The following is a 26,699-nucleotide window of genomic DNA, read 5'->3' as shown; positions in this document are numbered from 1 at the left end:
AGAGCATTTCAATCAGGTTGAGGTCTGGACCATTGCAACACCTTTCTTTTCTTTTTCAGCCATTATGTTGGAGACTGTTGCTGTGTTTGAAATTATTGTCCCGTTGCATGCCCCATTTTCGGCCAATCTTTAGCTGTTGGATAGATGGCCTCACATTTGACTCTAAAATATTCTGGTATGCAGAGGCGTTCGTGGTCGACTCAGTGACTGCAAAGTATCCAAGTCCTGTGTTTTTGGAACAAGGCCACATCATGACCTCTCCTCGTGCTTGACAGTTGGTGTGAGGTGTTTGCGCTGACATGCTGTGATTGGTTTTTGCAAAGCGTTGCACTGCGCATTACCCAACATCTCAACTTCAGTCTTGTCTGTCCAAAGGACATTATTCCAGAAGTCTTGTGGTTTGTTCGGTTGCAGCTTTGCAAACCTTAGCTGTACTGGGCATGTCCTTTATAGAAAGGTAGCCCTTCCAACAGGCCATACTTGTTCATTTTAGCATCATGTTTCTGAGGTCTGTAGAGCCTGAAATGTAGCTCTTGGTGCATAATCTGACCCTGGTTTGAATTTGCTGAGCCAGCAACTCCAGGGAGGATTGTGGCATTTTAGAGGTGCTTATACTTTGTTGGTCAATTGATTAGCAGTTTGTGACTGGGTGTACTTAGTTTTGCACAGGATTGCACAGAGTCCTGTGAAGTCTTGGGAAAACTTTTTTTCACAAGACTGTACTCTCGCTTTTTACTCATTTTTTTTTTTCCATTCCCCATTTTCTTTATCCCCTCTCGTCCTTTTTCCATATCAACAGCCAGTCTGATAAATAATGCATCACAGCACATTAAAAACATTAGCAGGGTTCTTGGCTGTCAAAGAGAGGGAGGAGACGAGGGAGATGAGGGAATGGGTAACTGAAGTGTTGTGGGGAATGATGTGATTTAATATTAGCAGCTGAAAAGTGCCAGAAAAGGGTGAAGGTCCGAGCATTAATTGTGTTTGCGCCGCGTCCTCGTGTCCTCGTGCTCAAAGTTTTTTGCCTTTTGGGGAATCATTTGAAAGCTTGCAGATTCATAAGGGTGATGACTATATCAGCAAATTCAAAAGAAAAGATTTTAATGACATTTTGCAAAACACTGATTCTGCATCACACAGAACCTTGACCTTTCCCTTCTCCCTTTCATCCTTCACATTCCCCACCTTCTCCTCTCCTCTCCTTTTCTTCTCCTCTCTTCTGATCTCTTCTCCTTTCCTCTCCCCCTTCCCTTCTATTCCTCCTGGCAGCATAGCGATTGGCATTATTAAAAATTGATTGGTGGCGAGCGTTTAGCAGGGTGGCGAGGCGGAGAGGAAAATTTTGACAGGCAGGAGTGAAATGAAAGGAGGGCCTCGGCGGACACAGTGTGGAAAGGTCTCAGTGGGGGACAGCGTGTGTGTGTGTGTGTGTGTGTGTGTGTGTGTGTGTGTGTGTGTGTGTGTGTGTGTGTGTGTGTGTGTGCGCGCGCGCGCGCGCGCGGGCACGTGTGTGTACTGGTGTGTGAGGCTAAAAGAAGACTGTGCAAGAACAATTTGCAATGAGGCTTAGGAGTCTGAAAACCCATTGTAAGATAGAGTCTCACTGTACAGTATGTACTGTATGTGTTGGCTGCGCTGTACGTGCATATGTATCCACATAAAAACACAAAGCCCACACTGATAATATTGTGGTGCCACATCAAACCTCTAGAGACAGACACATTCGCAGTAGCTCTGCTGACCCGGTGTTACCTTTCCTCTATCATCCCCTCTTTCTATCTTTCCCTTCATCCCTCTGCTTATCCCCCTTTCCAACCCTTCTCTCTCCTTTCATCTCAGATCAAATAATATTTCCAACCCATATTCCCAACCAGCTATTCCCCCAATGGCTGTAAGTGCTGCAGCTTTGGAGATTTTCAATACATTTTACCCTCAATTTCGGCTGAGTGATTCTAAAAAAGTTTTTTTTTTAGGAGGGGGGGGGGGGGGGGAGGAGGTCGGGGGCGGGGGGTAAAAGCATATGCCATTACATGATGCTAACTGGGTTCTTTGTCTCCTGCTTTCTTCTTTCTATGTCACAGATGAACAGACCGATCCAGGTGAAGCCAGCAGACAGTGAGAGTCGAGGAGGTACTGTACGCCCCTCTTTGTTGCCTTTTTTCCCTCCACTTCCATTCTTTGTTCTAGCCCTTCAAGCATGTTGCCTGCGCGTATCAGCCTCACCATTATCTGTCCTATTAAACGATGCCCCGTACCTCGACGCGGGCTGACAGCGCGGCCCAGCCAGACCCTCCAGTTTTCAGAACACATTATGTAAACGGCGCTCTTCCTGGCCAGTGTAGCCTCTAGCTCCTTTCCTTGAGTCTCATCATATGCACTGATGCATGTACAAACGCGTATGCATACACGGAGATACGCATGACCTGTCATTTTCGAGGGGGAAACAGGTCACTTTGTTTGTCAAACACCAAGGCAAACAAAGCAAACCCAATTTGACTAATGTCACAAGCTTGTGTCAGCCAAATGAACTGAAAATGTAAATGACAGGTCTGTGTGACTGAAAGTGAATTCCAGTCTGGTATTTTGTGTGCAGCGCGCCATATTGACAGCTAAGGCCGCTTAAAGCGAATTTTCTATGTCTAGACAAGTAGTGACCTGCTCCTGACATCAATCAATGGACTGTACAAGACAAGATTGATGCAGTCTGACCAATTTTGGCTGAAGTCTTTCAAAGTTTTCAGTTTTTAATATAACAGGCACCAGAGTGATTCTCCAGGCACAAGAAAGATGGAAAGGGTGGGGGTGGGGGGGGGGGGGGGGAGGGGGGGGGGGGGAGGGAGAAGAAATGGAGCATGCAAGGAGTTAGTTGATAAGGTTGATAAGCAGTGGATGTCTACAGACTGAGAGAGGTGTTAGTTTGTACAAAAAAATAAATAAATAAAACTGCAAGGAAACTGCAACTTCCTCTTCTGTTTAGTTTCTTGGTTCTCTGAGAATGATTGATGGAAAGGGGGAGAAAAGAGGCAACACTGAGAATGAGGAAAGTGAAGGCAAGGCCTGCCTCTTATCTAGTTCCCTACACTGCTGGTTTTCCAGGAAATTTCTTTACTTCTTGATCCCACATTTTCACACAGGAAAGCAAAGCAATATAATATAGTGCCAGAGTGTTAAATTGCACTGTTGGAGGAATAAATCATCTTTCAGTTGCACTTTCTGTTACAGCTCAGCAACGATGTGGTAATAATGGGGTAAAAGGGAAGGAATAAGAAGGTAATAATATGGAGATAGCAAGTTATTACCACTTAAATACCAAATCTATTTCCAGTATCCAGTAAGTATCATCTTTTATCAACAGTGGTTTTAGCTGAGTATGTTTGTGTAATGGGGTAATAAGGGGTCAGAAACTGGTGATAATAATAAAGAAACAAGTGTATGCCAAAAAACAAGGCAAAAACAATTATATTGATAACATAATCGTAACCTTTTATCAATAAAATCTTAACATTTGTGCATTTTTATATACTGGTTTTAAAGTGTACTGGTGGTACCTTCTAGCCCCTTATGACCCAGTTACATACATTTCAGTGTAATATTACTCAGCTAAAACCAGTGTTGATACAAGATGTTACAGCACTTGGTGCTGCCACAGGATGAGAGGCAGGGTATAACCTGGACGGATTGCTGTCACAGGGCTAATACAGTGAGACACCTACAGGCAATTTAGGAATCACCAATTAACCTAAGTACTAGCCAGTGCTGCCAGAAAGAACCCACACGGAGAGAACATGCAAGCTTCACACAAAAATCTCGGTCAGATTTCTATCTTCTTGGTGTGAGGCAGCAGTGCACCACTGCACCACCGTACTTACTATTATTTTACCTTTTCAGGGTAAAATAGTAGCAAATACTTCACATCTAAAAAACTGGCATGGATCACCAACTAGGCGCTTCTTATTGTAACAGTGCCAGAAGCCAACAGGTTTCGAGCCACTGATTTAATGCTCTGGATTTTAAATGCTTGTCATAAGTTTAAATGCAAGATTGAAACTTGAAGACTATGGCTTTCTAATAAAATAAAACTAGATGCACTGGAGTAAGAAGTACAATATTTCATCTTTAAATTACTTTAACAATAAGATAGCAAAAACTGAAAAATATTCAAGTAAATGAGATTCAAGTAAAGCACTTGATTCAATAAGCACGTTGCTTTCCACCACTGTTAACAAATAAGGAGAAGCTACTTTCGGTCATAACTTCTCTGATCGAGCTTCGTGAGAATGCAAATGTGACACACAGTCAGTTCTGACATTAAGAGACCTTTAACTTGCCAGCTTCCAAGTACAAAGACCGCCTGATGACCAGGTGCACTAATGTGCCTTGATCTTGAAATAAAGCAGCTTTGTCCAACAAATTCACAGCTAGCAAGTGAGTGTCCTATATCCTGCTCTGTGCTCGCTCTAGTCAGACATCTCCCTCACCTAAACCAAACAGTATTTCCAGTACTGAGTCTGCAGATAACGCAAGCCATCTGCTACAGTGCGCTACGTGTGTGAGAAAGGATAACTGGGGACACCTGATTACCCTGACCCTGAGTTCATGTGTGAAAACTGATTTAGTGAAGATGGGTCTGCGCAAGTGATAAAAAAAAAAAAGGAGTACTGTTAAGTGTGGCAAAAATCAATAATGAAATTGGAAACTAATACTTTTTATGTATCCTGGTACAACTCGAGCCAACTAAATATTACTGTAGTGGAAGATCGGGGAGAGCCACTGTCATGTACTGTCTGTGTGCGTGAGAGAGAGAGAGAGAGAGAGGGCTTTACATCGTTATTGAGACTCTGGTGTATATTGATTTGCTCTCTTGCTGAATATTAGTGTGTGTGCGTGTGTGTGTAAGTCCTTTCACAAAGAAAGATGTAATGTTTATTGGTGGCTTCCCTGGAGAATTGTTGGCCACCATTGAGGTGTGTACTATGAATGTGTATGTGTCTGAGAAGATGTGAGGAGGAGGAGGAGGGTGTGGGGGTGCAAACATTTCAAGATTTGCGAGTGCGTGCCTGTGCATATGTGTGTCCACCTCTGATATGCGCTACACTCTTGTAAACACTCACCATCCCACCCTGCCCCCTCCCCCGGTGCAAGGCCAGAGCGCAGATTAGTCTTGTTGACTTGGCAAGGACACCCTGTCAGGCACAAGCAGCGGGGAACGGACCCTCAACACGCATGCACGCACACACGGGCGCCCGCGGACACCCACACCTAGACACACATTAATTTGCAGAGCACATTCAGAGCTTCAATTGCACTGAGGCTCATTAGTTTCCGAACGTATACATCCCCTTTTTTCCACAAAGCTCAGATTCTATGCGATGCGGGAACTGATGACAGCCGTGCACATCGACACATCTGCTGCTTTCGCTTCCAGCACACTTTCGCTCTCAGCTTCACAATTCTCCTCGACCACTCATTGAGTGACTCGACTAACGCCGTCATGTGCTGACACTAATGAACTGATGCCTTGGTCTGTCCATATTTTATTAGAGACCCTGAATGACCGATTTGTATCTGATTATAACGTTCTACAATGTATTTGACAGCCTGTAAGTTTATATGTGAAAAAAAAATTGCAGTGAAAAAGAAAGAAATTAGGTTTTAATTATGAGTTACTTCACTAAAAAAAAAAGAGTGCTGGCCCTCATTAACATGACACAATAATTTTGAGTAAAATGCAACTGAAATATATAAAATCAAATGTTTTTAACTCAAATTCAAACTAATCATTAAAAAACATAGTTTAGTATAAACTCAGTGTATACCAATCAAATACATTTAATTTCACCAGTTGCATTAAATTTAATGTTTTGTACCAAAATTACGTGTAAGATTTACATGTAATCAAGTTACTTCACGTCATTTTGGGCATAAATATGGTGGAGGCTTTTTGCCAAAGAGGCCAGCAGTTAATATATGCAAATGGATTATTGCTACGTGCTCATAAATGAGAATTAGACCCATAAATGCATTAGGTGTTGGCCGTGAGAAATGATAAAGTATTTTTCCTGACGCTTTACCTGCTGTAACCTTATACAGAAAGTAGGTATGCTGCTTCGAAGGTCTTAGCAAAGCTTTTCTTTAGCCATGGGAAAAATATGCGCATAGCCTCCCACATTCATACAGCTGTCTCCTGGATTCAGCATAATCTTTGACTTATGCATATTACTTCCTACTTCTGTATAATAATAATGACAATACATATGTTGTTCTTTGGGGGGGAAGTGGAAAAAAAGGAAAAGTTCACTGGCAAGACTAGGGAACTGACCTTAGTTAAATTTTAATCATGTTCTGACCTGAGGAAAGGCACACCCACACAGCTGCCTTCTCTCATATCTGACACCTGTGACAGGCGCACTTCCTTGCCTATAGGTTGTAATTTTAAATGACTGATTCAATGGGGGGAAAAAAATGTCAGACTGATGTGACAAGCAAGACCCATGCATTGTCACACTGTCATTGTGAGTTTCTATCTTGTCGTGCCATTTCATATCTGACAAAAACATCTGATGAAACAGCTACTAGGATGCTGCGTACAGGATGTTGTCTCACCACACATTATGCATTCACATTTATTTACACATAACATTTAATACAAGATGATTATCACTTGGTGGCTTATTTTCTGTAGAATCTGCACAAATAACATTCAACATGGTCGATTTTTCAGATCATTCATATTCTGGTTTGAAAACTACGACATGTTGTGGAATCCTCGGGAGGACCGAGGGACTTGGTGAAATTTCCTTCCACAATGGAGAGTATGACTCCTGGTGGATGGGGTGCAGGAGGCAGTCATAAATAAATGAACAAAACCATTTAATTTGCCACAAATACCTCGCTCTAGAAGAGACCACTGTTGCTTCACAGTAGAAAGCAGTGACTGCTCAGAATCCTGAATGGTGCTTCGTATTGCTTTCTTTTATTTCCATGTCATATGGATGTCTCAGCAGTGCTGGTTTGCCTTTGTGAGACATTGCTACAGCATAGAAATCATTCAAAAACTAACCAAAGTTATTATGAATTTAGTTTTATTTAGCATTTAACTAAAACTGTGTGTGACTCAACCAGAAACAAAAATAAAACAAGACTAGCTGAAATGATTTTCTGAACTTGCGTCGGACCCTCTTTACTACCGAAACTAAGCATTTATGCATGAAAACATCTATGCTTTTATTTTCCAATTCTTCCCCCTGACAAATACCGTCTGTATGAAAATAATTAACAAAGACTACAACTAATGAACTAATAAACTAAAGCAAAGCCATTCTGGAAACCAAGTGAAACTAAACCGAATTGAAAACAAAAACAAGTAATGAGAAAACAGAAAACCATAAAAGCTCTGCAACCAGCCTCCGTGATGATCTGCTGTACGCCCGTTGCTCATTACAAGTCCCCATCATCTCTTAATACTGGTGGCCTGGGCAGTGTGAGAGGAAGCATAAGCTGGACTAGCTGGCCAGCTCGCTTGGTAACTCCTGTTAATCTTCTCTCAACAGTCACTCTGCCAGAGTTATGTTTACAGTTTCATTCCCTGACTGTTTTTCCTGCTGAATGAAATTTAAAAAAACCCACCAAATCTCTGGGCAGCTCTACTTCTTCTCACGCTTGAGTGAGGGAATTGCTGCTACACTGACTCACTATCCCGTCTTGAGGTACGAAGTGATATTATATGAAGGTAACTTTAGTCAAATATCTCATCATCGCAACATAAGGGATGTTGAAGATGAAGCTGCCAGGCAGGAGGAAAAGAGGAAGACCTCAGATGAGGTTCATATGGTGAAGGAGGACGTGAAGTGGGTTGGTGTGGCACAGGAGGATGCTAGGGATAGGATGAGATGGAGGTAGAGGATCTGCTTTGGTGACCCCTAAAAGGAACAGCCAAAAGAAGAAGAAGATGATCTCTCTACAAAGACATCTTCTACATAACATCATAGCTATTAATACTCCATATTCTGTTTAGTGTTATTTGCACTACCTGTTTTTGTCAAGGTGGTGCAAAGCAAGATGAAACAGATGAAGTCCAGAAATATAAAAAAAGATACCGAGCAGAAAATAGCTTATTTTCTCAGTATAAATGTAGGGAAAATATTACCTAGCAACAGCGTTCATAAAACTTGGAGAACATCTTTCCTTGGCATCTTTTATGACCTGGCTCATAAGCTCCAACATAAATCGGAGATTGACTCCACACTGCTTTTTTTTTTTTTTTAGAAACATGGGCTTTATTTGAATTTACTAAATAGTTTTAGCTAAAAACGACACCAACACCCAAGAGAGAGCATGACAGTGTCTGGTGTCCCTGCCACACCTTGTCAGGTATAGACAATTAGCAATTAAATCCAGGGCAACAGAAACTCTCGCACTACCGCTGCATAAGGAGTTGAGGTTGCAGAGGGGCCGTGACGCGTGAAACCAGCAGCATAGCCAACTTATACAGTGGCAAACATTTACCACAGACACAGCATGTGTCACGCAAGCTGCACTGAATGTGACGAGAGAGAGCATTGTTGTTAGCATCAGACATACTGTGCCATGGGGTAGTCCTATTCCCAAAGGACAGAGACTCCACAGAAAAGGGCTTCCTTGCCTTGATTATGGTGCCCTGCAAATATGCAATGGGCAGCTGGTTAAACAGTAAACAGTATTAATACATTTTAAAGTGAATATGCAGAAACAGCTGTGCACCTCAAATAGACTGCATACTAAATAATAACATAATACACCAACCAGCTAGTCCATTTAAAATGCACATTACAGACTTTCAGCTCAGGAACAGCATTGAATTAGAAATACACTAGGACTGCAGCATTAGATTACATTACATAATTATTTTTTCCAGCATTATGAACTTTTTGTGAACCGTTATTCTACTATAACTTTCTCTTTTTGGCGTATAGCTTCAACTCAGTTGTTTTTAACACAAATAAAGTTGAATTTCTAATGAAAATTAATCAAACAGATTTTCAAGTTTGAAAATTGTTGCAATCGACTGTATCACAAAACTTCTGATATTTGACATGGTGGTTGTGTATCTAAGGCTGAGCGAAAATGCCTCTGTCTAAGCGACACAGCACGTCTCTTTGTAGAATACCAAAAAGCATCTCCTGATCTCCTGATCTCCTGATCGTGACCTATTCCTTTTTCCTTTTAGAAGACAGAAAGCTTTTTGTGGGCATGCTCAACAAGCAACAGTCAGAAGATGATGTGCGGCGCCTTTTCGAGTCCTTCGGCAGCATCGAGGAATGCACCATCCTCAGAGGTCCCGACGGAAACAGCAAAGGTGAGTTTATAGCTGTTTATGACTTTGAGCCGGCAGACTTTTTTCACAGGCTACTGCACAGAAATGATTTGGCCTTTCAAAGTTGGTGACTTTGCAAAGTTCTTCTTAAAACACTCCGCGCTGAGTGATGTCAAAGCGGGCTATTTCACAATCATCAGAGGAGTCGTTACATAAGAATACCGGAGATTCAGTAAATTTCAACAGTAAATGCCATTTGAAAGCTTTCGCCCAAAGGGACGAGAGATACAAACCAGCAGCTCTTTACAGATGAACCCCATTAACCTCGTGAGTCAACCTACAAGGCTCTGATAAAGAAAAAAAAAATAAGTCACCCTCCTTATTAACCGTCGGGCTTCATGTCATGCCAGAAAAATGCCCCTTTTTAAATGTTGTCAGAGTGCTACACAAGTTCACCGCATGAAGTTCATCAGTGGGCTTAGCAGCTAATCAATGAAACTCGATGATAACTAAGCCTGATGATTACAGTGGGCTTGATCATTCTGATTCCTCCGTGAAGCTCCATTAACAAGGCTTCATCAGCCAGCTTACTCAGCTAAGTGAGCTTTAGCTCAATAATTACTGAGAACTTGATCACTCAAATTTATCAACGGCGCTTGTCAATAGTAAGCGACACCAAAATGCTGTAGCGTTTTGAGCGCTATCTGAGGATCCTCGAAGTCGTTAATGATGCCAGATTGGCACATTTAGTCTGCTGAGCTTCGATCAACATTGATGTAGCAATCCGCAGCAAAGGAGGCTTTCTTCACTAAATATTTGTTACTGTAGAAAATTTATCCCAGGTGGGAAAAAAAGGAAGGGGGGGGGACTGTCTGCTTGTTGTATTGTTACTATAAATGCTTTGTTGTGATACTGTATGATATACTTCTCAGGAAACTTTTTTTCCCTTTGTTCTCACGATCTCATTATCCCCTTACTCAGGTTCTCCTCTCTCTCGTTCTCTTTAAGGCTGTGCGTTTGTAAAATACTCCTCTCATGCTGAAGCTCAGGCAGCCATCGGTGCACTACACGGGAGCCAGACAATGCCTGTGAGTAACTGCGTGCGTGCATGTAGGTGTGTGAGAGAGGTGAGTCACACAGAGAGATGACTCAAATACTGCTTATATTCCTTATAAATTTAACTCAGGCTGGAGTTTATCAGTCCCAGTGAGGAAATTTGTCCTTAGGGCTATTCGATCTTTCCATCTCAGTTGAGCCATTTTTTACACTTTTTTTTTCCTGGGTTGAAAGATGAATCTATGAATTTATGTCATGAGATTTCTCAAATATTGGACCCATAGAGGAAATATTTTTCAAGTTACAGCGTCCTCTAAAGAAGAGGTGATCGTATGCACAATATTTGCTTAAATTATAGTCAGTGGATTAGGACTACTGGGAAATGTACCTATAATTTTGGTAGGCACAGTTGTTATTTTTGTTTTTTTGCAGCAGTTTTTATCTGTCATCCTGCTCTGCTGTTTAAAAAGAAATAGCTGGTAAAAAACTGCTCCAACATTCACATATTTAAAAAAAAAAAGTCCAACCTGGGACAGATGTAGTTACATTTTTCACTAAATTTACAAAGGCAGCACATTTAAATAATTATCAATTACTTTGAACTTTGAAGAAACTGCTGATCTGCTGGGATTTTCCAGCACAATCATCTCTAGAGTTTAAAGAGAATGATCTGGAAAAAGGGAAAATATCCAGTACTGATGTCAGAGGTTAAGGGGAAATGGCCAGAGTGCTACGAGCTGAAAAGACAACAGTAACTCAAATAAGAGAGCATCTCTGAATGCAGAACATGTTGAACCGCAAAGCAGGTGGGTCTACAGCAGCAGCAGAAGACCACACCAGGTGCCACTCCTGTCAGCTAAGAATAGAAAACTGAGGCTATAAATCACACAGGCTCAATTTCTCGGCACGCTTTGGGTCCCTTAGTACAAACTGAGCATTGTTTAAATGCCAGAGCCCTCTTGAGTATTGTTACTGACCGTATCCATCCCCTGATGTCGACAGTGTACACATCCTCTGGTCAGTACGCTACCTTGAACCTCCAGTGCAAGCAAAACAAACAAACTAAGGCATGTAGCCCTCGAATAAACCATTTGGATCTTATTAGCATCTGAAATCTTAAACATTCTTCATGGATGCGGTGTATTTATATGGGTAATTTCCATCTGTGGTGTTTCGTACACTAGGAAGATATTTTACATTGCAGCTTACTGTGCTGCATTACATCAGCTACAATAGTACCTACAACCTGCAATGGGCTGGCAGTAAAAGTTTGAAGAGTGGCTCATTAAAGGAGTCCAACAGGCATTTCTGACTTTATCTGAAGCACCAATTACATTTTCACATTGTTCATATTTTATTCATTGTACCTGTTATATCTCTATAGCTTACAGTGCAATGAGAGTGAGCTCACATTGCCTGCCACTGATGAAAACGTTTGTTGGATTGGACAGTCAAAACTAAGAGCTATGAAAAAGAATTTGTTTACATGAGCCAAATTCAGAGTGCATAGCGATGTGTTCACTAGCACTGGTAATATTTTTTACAGGTTTCAGGGGAAAATAGTCAAGATCTGTCTTGATGTTTTGCTTTTTTGTTGTTTTGTGTTTGTTGCTGTATCTGACAAAAATCCCATAGAATACTCCCAAATCTACCAGATTCCACACAAAGTATCCAGCTGTTCCCACAAGCACAATGGTGGAGTATTGCTAAGCAGCTTTGTGAAACCACTCAACTTGTGAGTTGTGATTTAGGCAAAAAAAGTACAATTTTGCCCTTCTGTAAAAGTGGCACTTTTTTCATAAATATTTAAATTGCTCTAATAATTGGAATATATTCATAACGGAAGCCTCGCAACAGGAAATTATGAAAAAAAAATTTAAAAATTACATGAGAATGTAAGGTTGACTTAACATGGAATGTCCCTTTTAGATATAACCCATCAGGACTTTTTGGGGAAAATGGGCACCAGTTAAAGCTCTGGGGGCCATTGCCTTGGCCGGAGATTTAAAACAGTATCTGTGTATGTGTGCTAATGCAAGCTTATGTCAGACGTCTATCGAACCACATTAACATGTACTTCCTGGCGTGTGTGTGTGTGTGTGTGTGTGTGTGTGTGTGTATGTGTGTGGGTGGGTGGATGGGTGGGTGCACAGGGGGCCTCATCCAGTCTGGTGGTAAAGTTCGCCGACACGGATAAGGAGCGCACCATACGCCGCATGCAGCAGATGGCTGGTCAGATGGGCATCTTCAACCCTATGGCCCTGCAGTTTGGAGCCTATGGAGCCTACGCTCAGGCAAGATGCCCCACAGAACTCCTTTTTTTATCCACAGTTATTTATTCAGTGAGCCGCAGAGATTAAACAGAGCGCTCGAGCTTAGCTCAAATTTAAATTTGAAAAGGCAAAAGAAGAAGCAGAAGTCATCAAGTCAAATGTTAATTTTAAAAAAAACATAATTAAAGGATAGACGTTCTATAAAGTTTAATACATGGTTTTCACCTCCTAATATGCTGTTTCCCATCTCTGTAGCAGCATTTCTGCTATAGCTCTACTTCTTATGCTTTTTTTCTGTCTTGCTTTGCTTAACTCAGACTCACAGGTCTTTACTTTTATTACTTTCTGCTTTCCCTTCTTCTTCACCACCTGAAGGTGCAGCAGCAAGCAGCACTGATGGCATCTGTAGGCCAAGGAGGCTACCTCAGTCCAATGGCAGCCTTTGCTGCTGCCCAGATGCAGCACATGGCCACCATCAATGGCCTCCCCGGAGCACCGCTGACTCCCACGTCAGGTAACTGGTTTAAGGTCAATTGTTAAAGTACCTATCAGAGTTTTTTCAGAAAGTGCATCTACCACAGTGCATACTTCTATACATAAATATACATGAGCACAAGCTAGCATTAATGTTCCCGAGGGGAGCTGACAGCAGACAATCTGGTGTCACTGGAAGCCAAGAACCCAAATCTGAAACCCTAAACCTTCCATCTGTGCACATGAGACTTTTGACTTTTATGAGCACTCAGTGCTACTGAGTGCTCATAAAAGTCTTTACAGGTCATAAAGGTCATCTTAAGGTTAAGTACATACAACATAAAATAAATCAATAAAATTGAATAACCATATCCATCAAAGAAATACATCAGGTTGATTCTTTAGTCTAAACATCTTCTTCAGTGAGAGTTCAGTGGTTACTGTGGTTACAGATTTACTCAAACACTAAAACTAGCTCAGGGGGTTGGGAAGCACATCTGCAACCGCAAGGTCGCCGGTTTGATCCCTGGGTTCTCTGTCCTGGTCGTTGTGTCCTTGGGCAAGACACTTTACCCTACCGCCTACTGGTGTTGGCCAGAGGGGCCAATGGCGCGATATGGCAGCCTCGCTTCTGTCAGTCTGCCCCAGGGCAGCTGTGGCTACACCAGTGTGTGAATGTGAGAGTGAATGAATTGTAAAGCGCTTTGGGTTCCTTGAAAAGCGCTATATAAATGCAATCCATAAATTGGCTGACTGAAGTGTTACAAGTGTTAACATGGCCCTACAACATAATATATCTGCACTGTATGAGACAACAGTCTGGAGAAAAGGATTTTTTTTGTTTATTCACTTCCATCATGGCGTCTAAATCGAAGGCATTAAAATAAGATGTGGAAAATCGAATATAAGTATGAGATCCTTTTGAAAACAGCAGCACCAGCTGTTTAATAAAGTGTAATATTAATGACTAAAAATAGTTTATTCTTTTAAGACCCGACTCTAAGACTGCAGTGGAAATAAGATACAGCCAAAAGGAAGAAAATGCATGTTTCTGGATACACCCAAGGAATGTAAAAGAAGATAATTCTGGGAACACATAATTAGCAATCATTTGATATCAACACAGTATTCACTAGTCTCAGAAAATACATCTGAGAGTCACATCTAATGGCTGTTGTGTCACTGTAAGGGCCATACTTGGACAAGAAATCAGCCCTGACATTTAGTGTCTTCACCGGCCCACTGGACCGGCCCTCCTGACATTTGCAAGAGTTACTAGGTGGCCAGTCAAAGTAAAACTTTTCCATAATGTCCTCGGGGTGGAAAAATTGCATTGTTTCTCTCTGTCTCTGTCTGTCTGCCCCATGGCTGCAGGTGGCAGTACTCCACCAGGCATCAGCGCCCCCACAGTGACCAGCATCCCATCTCCAATTAGTGTAAATGGTTTTACTGGCATGCCGCCCCCGCAGGCAAATGGACAGCCCCCCGCAGAAGCAGTTTTTACCAACGGGATACACCATTATCCTGGTAAATATGATCATCTCAGAGGCAAACGCACACACACACACACAAAAATTCAAATGTTAAAGTGTGATTTTTTTCAATGTAGACACACGTCCACTGTAAAGCAGCCATCAACAGGAAAAGCGTGCATGATGTTGGCTTACACACTAGAATAGCCTTTAAGCATGTTCATGGGGGGTGAGGCCAGACGAATGTAGTCCACAGAAAGCGAGCAAGTCGAGGCGATTATCGTTTGGCAAAGGCGTTCGGGCTGCCGGAGTCTAACTATGCGCTTGTGTCATGAGCCGTGGTTAGTACCTTATTGGATGTGTTTGGTTGTCTTGTCTCCCCAGTGTTGCAGGAGGTGGTTTTTAGAGAGGACTCAGAGAAAAACGGCTTGGGCGTGGCTCCGCGGAGTTGTTTTGGGGTTCAGGGTGGCTGCTTCCTCTCATCTCTCTCCGAAGGTAGCGCTCTTTCCCTCCCACCCTCATCCCTCATCCCTTGTCTTTCTGAGCTCAGGGACAGGAAGATATCATTTCAAAGCCATTTGGGACCAAACATTCTTTATTTTACATTTAAAACATTTTAAAAAAGAAGGAAAGAAAGAGGGGCAATTCAAGTTTCTGAGTGAACAGTAAAGATTTATATTGCTTCAAATATCTGAAATATTTTCTGCTCTGTAATATGCTCTGAAAAAGACTCTGACTCCGTGTTTCCAGACACTGTCATAAAGAAAAGTTCTTTGCAGTGTATACAAATACAAATCATCTTGTTAGAATAAACCTATCCCTGTGGCTGCTACATTCACAAACTTGCAATTCCCCTGGCAAAATGTATCACAGTGTTACAAAGGATGATAATAACACAGACAGCTGAATTATTTTTGAACAGGATTTCACCTGTTTGATTTTTTTAAAGGTTCTTTGAGCCCATAACTCTTCTTCTTTTCTTCTGGCTATCTGTGGCTGTTTTTCCAGTGTTACTGTTAGTCCACAGCGTGCTCGGTGTTACTTTGGTTTTAAAGGATACTGGCGTTATCAGTGTGTACATGTTTATCAGTGTGTGTGTATATGTGTGTGTGTGTGTGTTCTCAGTGGTGTATTTATTGTGCATGCGTTGTACGCACGGGTGTGTAGCATTAAGGTGCGGCACAGTGCCGGCGGTAGTTCAGATGCAGGGAGAGTTTGCTGTAGATCTGTGAACATGTGAAGTGAAAGCAGCAGGCGTATCCACTGTTACGTGCGTTGTGCTCGTCCTGTTGTTGTACATGTGAAAAATAAATGTGTTTCTTGTGTTGTTTTTTTAGGTTTTCTGTGATAGGCACAAGTTTAGGTACATTTTTTTTCTTTTGTTGTGGTGACAGTGGAGCCATGTGTTGTTGGTTGTTTTCTTTTTTTGTTTTGTGTGTGTGTGTGTGTTTTGGTCTCAACTGTGGTTTATCAAAGTTTTGCTTTCCTGCTTTTCTTAAAAAAAGAAGAAGAAGAAAACTTTTGAAATGCTTTGGGGGAAACTTTTAAGTATAAGGGTCTGGAAAAAGAGAAGGGAGAGGTTCAGAATTCAGTTCCTCACACACCGAAGCGAAGTGAGTTGACTCCACGCTGTTCGGCTCGCTAACCTTTCTGCTTTTTCTTCTCTCCATCGCTCTCCTCCTTCTCATCCCTGCTATATATTACTCTCTCCTTCCTCCGTGCCCTCTCCTCCATCTACATTCTCCCTCTGTCTTGTTCCCCCTACACACACACCTCCATACATCTGTGCTCCCCCACCACCACCACCTCCTCCTCCTCCTCTTTTTTCTTCTCTTCTCTGTGTCTCTGTTGAAGCAGCTCAAAGTCCCACTGCAGCTGATCCTCTCCAGCAGGCTTACACAGGAGTCCAGCAGTATGCAGGTCTGTCTGTCACTCTCACTGCTCCAATGATATGTGTGTCTGCATATGTATGCGTGTGTGTGTGTGTGTGTGTGTGTGTGTGTGTGTGTGTGTGTGTGTGTGTGTGTGTGTGTGTGTGTGCAGTAGGAAGGGAGGCCAGACTACAGAAAACAGGACAAGGATAAGCATACCTTTGTTCAAAATTTGAATTTTGATATTGTAACATTAAGTGTTTCAGTCTCACTCCATCAGTTTGTTCTCTGCGTCGCGTCGGGTGTGCAACACGTGAGACTCTATTGTGCGCTATCTGATCGATTGCCTGCTGTGCCCCTGCATATATCACATTGTTTATATGTATCCAAGTGTGCGCTCTAGTCATGACTGTTATCTGATCCGCGGTGTGTGTTTGTGTGTGTCAGCAGCCTACCCCGCTGCATACGGCCAGATCAGCCAAGCCTTCCCCCACCCTCCACCTATCATTCCACAGCAGCAGCGAGAAGGTAACGCTCACGCACGGCACGCTCCTGAAATACTCATACACGCTGGCGAACAATAACTCACGCTTACTTTTGTTCTTCATCTAATTTTACACACACACACATTCGAAAAATGTACAGGCGCTTGAAACGTGTACCGGGTTTTGGGGTGATTTGAAATGTTGCCCGTCAGTTTTTACGAAAAGTACAAATATTCAGCAGTGTTTTGGGGTGTTTTTGTTTACATGATACAAAACAGCTTTTTTATTATTGGTGCTTTTTGATTCAGTAATATAAAAAAACAGAGGACAGAGTGGAGAATGAGTCAAAGAAAAAGAAAAAGAAGAATATTACTGAGCATCTCAAACTCAGCTGTAAGCCTTCTCATGAACCGAATGACCACCAAGCTCAACACCCATGCCTGGGACCTTACTGCCCTCTTGTGGAAGTTAAGATAAAAATTGCAGATGATTTCACAGCTGTGGCAACCCAGAGGCCATATTTTAAGCATTTGGGAGTCATATAGTAAGGGGTACCATAAAATTATCAGTATGAAGGTTGTTAGTTTTCATGATACTTAACATTCAGCAATCACCTGACAACTTAAGGTTACCATTCAACTGTGACTGAAGCCTTGGAGAAAACTGCTCTACACTTTTTATGGGTTTTATTCGTGTGTTTCATTTTTGCAACTCTGGAACCTTAAAACTAGGCAAATATTAAGAAACACATTTAAGGAAAAAAATGTAAATGTGAAACTGGGCATAAAGATGGTCTGATGCAGAAAAATGGAACATTTTATTTTGTGTTTTTCACTCTGACGCATTTTAAATTCTAGTTTAGTCAAAACAACAATCCAAACGTGCGAGATTAACTACCACATAGGACCGACACAGCTAGAAAACAAAGAAATTACGCGATCAAATGTTGAAATGTTCATCTTGATTGGTTTCTGTGAGAGCTTATGTTAAAAAAAAATGTAGGTCTTTTCTAAAATAACCAACATTATTCTATTTTTGGCAGAAAATTGAGCTTATACATCATTTATAAGAAGCTGTCAGAGGCAACTGACTTTCACTGCCTTTTAGCCCACTTTGACTAACAATGTGCTCTTCTACCCTCTTTATCTTTTACTTTACACTTTAAATAATTTCTTACTGTCATCACAGAGTTTTCTCCTCTCGTGGTCTGCCTTTCCCATTCTTACTCCCCGTCTCTTTCCTTGACCCTTTTCTCTGACCTTTGCCTTTTTATCTCTCTCTCCCTCCCCCTCTCTTCTCTCGCCTTTCTCCGTTTCTTTCCACGCAGGACCGGAAGGCTGCAACCTGTTCATCTACCACCTCCCTCAGGAGTTTGGAGATGGAGAGCTGATGCAGATGTTCCTGCCATTCGGTAATGTCATCTCCTCCAAAGTGTTTGTGGATCGGGCGACAAACCAAAGTAAATGCTTTGGTGGGTAAAAATGAACAAAACCAAACGATTATTGGTTATTTATTCCTGATTATTATTCTTTTTTTTTTTTCCTAATCACCCTTTTTTTGCACTGCAGTCAATACTCCCTTCCCACCCCCACGCCTTCCCCACCCCCAAACCTCTCGACACCTCTCCCTTTAAAAAGATGAACAAAAGAGCAGATCGTTTCTCTGCAGGTGTGCTGTTACTAATAAGAAAGAGTGGATATTTTGGATATTTTGTTTTCCTTTGCCAAGCGTTACAGACAGCTGAGATCTGAGAACTCAGCGGCCCGTTTTATCTTTCGATTACGACTGTGCTCTTCGTGACATTTTGTATAATACAAATGTGGGTTTTTCAGTCGCATGCCCCCGACTATAGCTTCCTTTCAGCTAAAAACAAAAAAAGGGATGCATGCCAAGAACGTAACTTCAGAATCCCACAGTTAGTCTGCCGTGCAAAGACAGAAAACTGCCATGTCACGTCATGCTGCTGACAGTGCAGCGTAGTCGAACGCATAATTATGTGGCAAATTATAAATGGATTGTGGAGAATGTTTTATGGAGAGTCCATCAGGTGCAACCCATTTGCAAATTAGCTTTTGCTCACTAATACGCTGCATTAATGTATTTCCTCAATTCATGTTGGCGTTTTTGTGATGCGGGTTTTAATTTGTTATTTGACGCTTTTTTTCCCCCCCACTTCACAGTGGAAGTTAAAAAGCAAAACTGAAATGTTGCACAACCATATTGATGTTTTAGTTATAAAACCCCATTATCCTGTAATCCTGTTGTTGTTGTCATACTATTACACATCTGTGTGATGTTAGTTTAATGTGCTTTTTTTTTAATAATCACACTATATTAGATTTACGCCTACAACTAGTTGTTTCATGAATGGTAACTGTTTTTTAGTTTTATGTGCAGATTAAAGGATTTCATCATCGTTCCAGTTTTCATATCATACACACCTGTAAATGACTATCAGATCTTAATGAACTCATCTTCACATTTCATGTTTTTAGTGTCCCAAACCGCCTTTGCTTCTTCATATAACAATATCTCCTCCTTTCTCTTTCTCTCTCTTTTGGCCTTTCCCCCAGGGTTTGTAAGTTTCGACAACCCAGGTAGTGCCCAAGCTGCCATCCAGTCAATGAATGGCTTCCAGATCGGCATGAAAAGACTCAAGGTGCAACTGAAGAGGCCAAAGGATGCCAACCGTCCCTACTAGCCCGCGCCCCAGCCAGCCACTGCCACCCTGGCGGCCGGGGCAGCTGTCGAACACAGGGAAAGACAGGTTAGGCATCAGTGTTGACTCCTTGAGGAACACCTGTTGTCAGTTTGGTTTCACAGGTGGTTTCTTGAGCGCATGCACAGCTATTGCAAATTATACTGGCAAACACTCACCAAACAAAACCAGGTGTTGACATTGCCTGACGTTTTTTTTGTTTCCCACAATCCTCGCAGGACCATGACTACAAACCTTTTTCCAAAAATAAATAAATAAAAATAATGTAACCAATACATTTAATTAAAAATTGTATAAAGAGGGCCTATGAGATATTAAAGTTGAAATATTTTGTTTTTAAAAAATGTGCTCGTGTTGAATTTGATTCCAGCAACACACAAAAACCAGTTAGAAGCAGGGTATGTTTACCACTGCATTGCATCATCTTCTTTTAACAGCACTCTGTAAGTGTTTGGGAACCAATGAGACCAAATGTTCACCTATAGAGAGCAAAATCTTCCCCAGTCTTCCTTGTTAAAGGATTTTCTGCTCAAGAATCTGCTGTCTTTTGTTTCATAAATTTTTGAAAAAAGAACTGACAGGTCTAGACTGTATACAGGTAGTTATAGCTGCTCTTAATATGAAGCAACGCTGTTGTAATACCCGCAGAATGGGGTTTAGTGAGGATGTAAACAAGGCCTTATCTCAAAAAGACAATTGAATGGCAGCATATGTTGCTTCAAAACCTCTTTGTAACATTCACTACCACCAAGTCTCAGATGTTCAAGTTATCCATGTGATGCACAAAAGCGTTTACAAACCTATACCATCTGAGATGCTTTTACACTTCTACTATTTACCTCAGAGAATGCAGCATCCATGCAGGACAATTAGAGAATTTGATTCAGGACTATTCCTCTTCATGTTAAAAATGTTTTGTTTGTTTTTTATCTTTACATGATACTCAAAACGTTTTTGGATGATGCACTGGTTTACTTGTACAGTAGTAATGATTTCCACTACACAAAATGCTTTTAATGCAGTAGCATCAACATCAGTTTTCAGCTTTTTTCAGTATCTTGTGATCCTCTGATTCAGCCTCGTTGAGAAACTCTTCTTTTTAATCCCCAATTGTGTTCACTGTTGTGCATGAAAGCACTCACTGAGCATGCTCATGTTTTCATTGAACAGTGAAATGAGTAAATCGTTTTTCCTTCTAAAGAACAAGAGGAAATTTTGCAGCTGTTGTCTTACCCTTTATTGAAGATGACAATAATGATTTTTTTTTTTTTTTTTTTTTTTTATTATCATTAGTCACATGCAGATATTTCCCAAGACAAGCTGAGAGTGAAACGTGACATTTCAGGGAATTTTTTTCTGAGTTCAGCAGCGACTGCATTGTCTAAAACTCCTGCAGCTTTAACCTGCTGACAGCTGTGTTACAGTGCCTCACGTGCAGCACACACACCTAACAACACCTGTTCGCTCTCGCCAGAGCGCCGTGTGTTCTCGGGCAAACAAGTGTCGCTCACATCGCCTTCTTCGGCGGAAAACACTCTTAGCTCCGTGCATCATTCGCTGAAAACGAGAGTGCTGTGATGCACAGCGCTAACGTAAATGTCCCACAAACACAGGGGGCAAAGGAGACTAGTTAAAACATATTGAGAATATAAGATGTTAAATGTAATTATGCACCATAAGACGTGTCTATCTATACTGAAAGTAAAACCTTGTTTAGATGTCAGCTTCCAGGCTGACCAAAAAAAGAAAAAAAATAGCAGAAGCACTTACTTGAGTAGCCTCCTCTATTTGCAGAACGACTTTACAGTAAGTGACCCTGTATGTTACCCCGTAGGTAAAAGATAATTGGTAAATGGTTCAGCATGTTGCACAGGGAAGAAAGTGCTTCCAAGGGAGAGGCATTTATTACCCCTCAGGCAGGTAATTGTGCTGTTCCTCTTTGTCTCCTCCCTTCATCTGTGTGATGGAGAGTTTAGGCTGTGTCGTTCATTCACTACTGATGACTTCATTCAAGGGCAACTTATCACCCACTCACAAACTAACTGAACCATACCAGACAGTGTCTTGAGGCAAATCACTGCAGGTGGAAGAGCAATCTCATATGAATTTTTCATCAAATGTGTGCCGCCACTCCTTTTGATATGTAAAAGGATTTTTTTTAACTGAATGTTGGAGAAAACATCTTCTGATTTCCTTTTTTTTTTTTTCCCAGAGCGTCATTACGCTCTCAACTGATTAGCGAGCTGCTTTTCGACTTGCATCACCAGCTTTACTATTGGTATTATCATCTAAAAAAAATAAAAATAGTATAAAATAGAATAATAACACACTGTTGGCACAACAGCAAGCTAGAGTACTCTTATTTAACATCTAATGACACGGTATGGTGTGTCTCGATTAGAATCCCTTCACCATTTCAAAAACAGGATTGAACAGTTTGTTTTTTAATAGAAACGAAAAATTTGTTTCATCGCGTAGAAGATAATAACGGAGCTGCAGCCAGGAAGCCAGATTAATTCACTGCAGGATGAGCACTGATTTGTTTTGAAAATTGTCTCAGCAAAATGATCTTTGTTTATCCACACCAGGACTTAGAGTCTTAGTGCTGGCTAAGACGCTTTAGAGAGGCAGGTGTCCTGTTAAGTATTCTGCACCGCTCCATCTGCATGTAAATACAGCAAGAATCAACAGTGAAGGAACACACAACACTGGTGACATCATTGCTTCCAAAGAAAAATACATTTAAAAATCAAAGCAAATATCTCCCCGTCATTTTTCTTGTTTTCCAGTGTAATGTAGGAATGTGTAATGAAAGTTCAACGGCAAGCGACCTAGCTGTCTCATTCAATTATCTAAATCAGATCCAAGCAAGTGCACAAATGAACCGCAAAGCTAGACACACCTTCAAACCGTACAGCTGCTGGTATCAAAGTGCAGTTTTCGTGGGATACTTCTAGGAAACTAAGCGATCTGCAGAAAAGCTCGAGCCAGTGGCTATTCTGTGGGAAAGTGCAAGCATCAATGCATCGAGGTGCAAAACGTGAAACCTTGTGTTGTTTCTCCACACGTTCCTTTACTCAAACAGTCCCTTTTTCTTCTGTGCTTTTCAGGTTTTGTTGAGCTGTTGATTATTTGCTACCCACCACTGAGTGCAAACTCAACATCTGGACCACTGAGGCTGCTTCAGAAAACAGAGGAGAGAGAGAGAGAGCGATGACCGAGTCAAGGACACCTCCTTTTTGGATGTACTAAAACTTTGGAACTCAGAGTGAATTTGTACCAGCCTGGTTAGCCCCAGGACTTTTTTTTCCCTCTTCTGCACACATATACACACTTCTTTCCCCACAAAATCCTGCTTGAATGACAGCTACCTTTTCTGGACCACAAAAACTTTTACTTGAACAAAGAAAGGAGGAGAAAAAAGTAAAAGAAACTACATCAAACCTCCTTACAATGACCAACCCCGCTGAACTCTTGAAAGGAATACGGATGTCAAAAGTCCAACAAGAACAAAACTTTGGAAAAAAAAAAATAAAAATAACAAAAAAAAAAAAAAAACAACCACAAAAAAAAAAACACAAACAAAAAACATAATAGCGGATTGCCGTAGGAGATCTTTCATTAAGATGGTGTGGAGCAATTGAGTTTTGAAGACCAATTTTTAAGATTTGAAACAAGAAGGGACAAATTCTCTGAGAGAGAACTTAAGTAGGAATGTGACATTTTCACGACACAGATTGGCTTCGATTTGGGATGGCCATCTTTAGCTCGGAGTGCCTGTCCGTTTCCAGGGGATACCGTTGCCGAGGAGCGCCATAGCAACAGTCTCCAGGGAGTCTTATCCATCATTCCTTAGTTGTTTTAGGGACCAAAAGACCAAACATTTTTATTGCTGAGGACTTGTAGCTCTAATATACTCGGACCACTGCATCTCTCTCAGCCAGCGTTAACTGGCTGGGGAGTTGCACTTAAAAGAAGTGTACATTACGAATATATACAACACATGTATATATACATATATATTGCTGATATGCTTTTTGAATACAGGCAAAACTATTTCAGATGACCAAATGGGGTCTCTCACTTCGCTAGTTTACAATTACTCAAAATGTTTATTTTTTTCTCTTCTCATTTTGTCTCGGGAGGGATGGCGAGTGCATGGGAGGGGCTGCTCTGTATCACAGCCTTATCTTTTTTAACTTGACATCCTAACCTCATAGATAGAATAACATCAGAAATGTTTGAAATATATGAACTTGTTTATATTTGCAGTACATATATATGTATAACAGGCATTCAAGCAAATGTATTCATATATACAGTATATATGGATAAATAGATATTAATCACAAATATATGTATTTATATGCACATATTTTATATATGTGTGTCTGTATATAGAACGGCTACTGACTATGTTGAGCTGTAATTTTTTTGTAGATTTTAGCTGGAGTTTGAAGCATTGCTCTGCTTGGGAAGAATCGCAAATCTGGCAGCTCCCAAAACTGCAGGCATTCCTTTCTCTGATTACCTATATGCTGACACACAATATATTGCTAAAAAGATTCATGTGTGATGAAACACATATGGTGTACATATTATCTGAAAATGCAAAAAGCCAATCTCAGTAGCAGGCTTTAAGAGAATCAGGCTAGATGATTTTAGAGGAAAAGGACAATTATCTTCGACTCTATTCCAAACATATCTTTTGAGCTTACACACACATACGCACACACGCACACATGCATACACACACAAACTTCTCTTTGAAACTTGAACCAAAATGAAAATGTCTCACAACCCTTGCTCTCTTTTGCATTCAGTAAAGTGCATGTAGCGTATGGGCTGTCACCATGTCAAGGTGTGCCTTGTCACCTGCAGAATCTGCCATCAAGCACTGTGCTCTCAGAAAACAAAGAAAAAAAAACTGAACACACACACACTACTGCAAGTAGCCAGCGCGCTATTATGATGTCAAAACTACAGCCTGATCCATATCATTTTTTCAGCTGCGTAGAGAGCTTCAGTGCATGTCAAATATAACAAAAATTGTCCAAGCACTGTTGGTCCATCATTGTCTTTGGGGGGTGAAAAAAAGCATTTAGGTCTAATGTAGATTCATGCGATACCACTTCAAACTTCAAACAAAAGCGGGCATTAGGTAACCTTCTAGCACAGGCACTAACTTTTCAAGTTGTGTGCAAGGCACCTGAGACTAAGTTCCACTAGTTGGAAGGTAATAAAGGGTAAAAATCAGGGCTGAAATGGGCACGATGTGGCTTGATAAGGGATGCAACTGAGCTTACTGGACCGAGCAGGAGGATTTTAACCCTCTCAAGGCAGGCGTTGCAGATTTGCAACAGTTAAAAACTAACAACCTGATTACCCCAAATACATATTTTATGAGGTTTTTTTACTCAGAAGTACCACTGCAGGTATTCTTTTGTGCATTAGTAACAAAAACTTGATTTGAGCCTGAGAGGGTTAATGGCTGTGAAGATGTAATATTGATGAATATGTCATAGAGCTGGCTTCCCTTTGAACAGAAAAAAAAAGGATTTATACTTGACATGAAGCATATCTTTTAGAAATTGTTATATTGCCTTACGTTAAGTCTTCATGCAATTTTATATATATATATGTATATATATATATATATATATATATATATATATATATATATATATATAAAAGATAAAAGCTCTAATGAAACTGTAAAATGAAGCAATAAGTGTGAAAAACCATTTACCCATTACGCCTGCTGTATCACCGAGGCTGGTTTCATATTGCTTTAGCGTACAGTTTCTCATAATAGTCTACAAAAATGGTATAAACACCTACTATAAACCTGAAAAAGGTCAACAGACTGGGATTTATTAGACCCTGCATTCAACACATATTGAGCTGGTGGAGATTACTCAATGAATATTTATATATATGAATATTTATAAGGCTATATGACACTTTGGAAGACAATGCTTCCTGTTGGGTGCTGTTACTAGTTTTCCTATAAACTGCTCATTATGCCATTTCCCCAGTGTCTCTGTTTAACCTTTTTAGCAGTTTGAATAATTTAACATTTACCTTCCAAATCCAGTGAGTCTAAAAGACACCAGTGCACATCCCAGAATGCCTCTGTTTGTGCGTGTGCCACTTAACAATCTCCTGAGCGTGGCATACAGTTAAACCTGATGACCATCGAGATCTCTTTTTTTGTTCTTTTCTTCCACTAACTTTGGTGGATTAGTACGAAACCTCTAGTTTATCAGCCTGACCTGTCTCTGTCTAACAATAACATCCGAGGCTAAATATCATATGTCTGGTGTCCCTGATCGCAGCACTGTGTGCCCTTTTTTGACTGCCCCGCTGCTCTGAGAAAATTAGAAAGAAAAAAAACTGCCATCACAGTCTGTGCTTCTCGTATGATTTGTTTGAGCAATCAGTCATTTTTTTCCCACGGCGAAGTAAGCAGACGCAGAAAGATGTGTGAGAACTCAAATGCCAAGCACCTCATCTTCATTTGCTCCAACTTTAAGCTGCAAGTTTACATGAGAAAAGTGAAAAACAAAGTTTAGTGGTTCAAAAACAAGAAACAGAGGAAGTTTGAATATAAATATATATATATAAATATATACATAAACTGATGAATATACTGTAAATTGTTTCTTTTTTTGCTCTGTTTTCCTCTGTACATAGGTTTGCATATTTTATAGGACTTTTACTTCTATCTACAAGGACTGGATAAAGTAATTTAAATACTTAAAAAAATATATGAATGAAAACATGATAATGCTCATTAAAACCAGGTACAAAAAAAAATATTCGCTAGGATACGGTACAAACTGTAGGACCTGACCAAGGCATTTATCCAGAATACAGTCAGGGAGAGCATTGACCTCAGTTAGAGCTTAGACACACATTGACCTATTTTATAAAAAAAAACAAAAAAGAAATACTTTAATGGGTTCTATTCATTTATCTGTTTGTTTAGATATTTATTTATAAGTCATGTCTGAAATGATAAGCATGCTTTCATGGCATTATTTTTTTATGAGTT

General features: G+C 40.7%; 1 protein-coding gene across 11 annotated transcripts in view; it reads left to right on the top strand.

Annotated features, from left to right (window-relative positions):
* Positions 1-25,260, top strand: part of celf4 (CUGBP, Elav-like family member 4) — a 90,054-nt gene extending 64,794 nt beyond the window's left edge. Inside the window, exons 3-14 of one of the 11 annotated variants that reach the window (XM_087840621.1) lie at positions 2,082-2,130; positions 9,209-9,334; positions 10,301-10,380; positions 12,502-12,642; positions 12,997-13,135; positions 14,470-14,622; positions 14,952-15,062; positions 16,422-16,487; positions 16,886-16,966; positions 18,251-18,394; positions 19,497-19,690; positions 22,753-25,260. In XM_087840621.1, the coding sequence (XP_087696747.1) occupies positions 2,082-2,130; positions 9,209-9,334; positions 10,301-10,380; positions 12,502-12,642; positions 12,997-13,135; positions 14,470-14,622; positions 14,952-15,062; positions 16,422-16,487; positions 16,886-16,966; positions 18,251-18,394; positions 19,497-19,624 (1,218 nt within the window). In that variant the 3' untranslated portion in view covers positions 19,625-19,690; positions 22,753-25,260. Of the gene's footprint in view, positions 1-2,081; positions 2,131-9,205; positions 9,335-10,300; positions 10,381-12,501; positions 12,643-12,996; positions 13,136-14,469; positions 14,623-14,951; positions 15,063-16,421; positions 16,488-16,885; positions 16,967-18,250; positions 18,395-19,496; positions 19,691-22,752 lie in introns of all 11 variants that reach the window. The other 10 variants (XM_087840623.1, XM_087840624.1, XM_087840618.1 and 7 more) reach the window with 10 other exon arrangements.
* The last annotated feature ends 1,439 nt before the right edge of the window (positions 25,261-26,699 follow it).

The sequence above is a fragment of the Neolamprologus brichardi genome, chromosome 5, assembly GCF_056152115.1.
Source record: "Neolamprologus brichardi isolate AB-2024 chromosome 5, ASM5615211v1, whole genome shotgun sequence".
Taxonomy (NCBI): Eukaryota; Metazoa; Chordata; class Actinopteri; order Cichliformes; family Cichlidae; genus Neolamprologus; species Neolamprologus brichardi.
The sequence above is the reverse complement of the archived record's forward strand: the minus strand, read 5'-3'. Positions and strand labels throughout refer to the sequence as shown.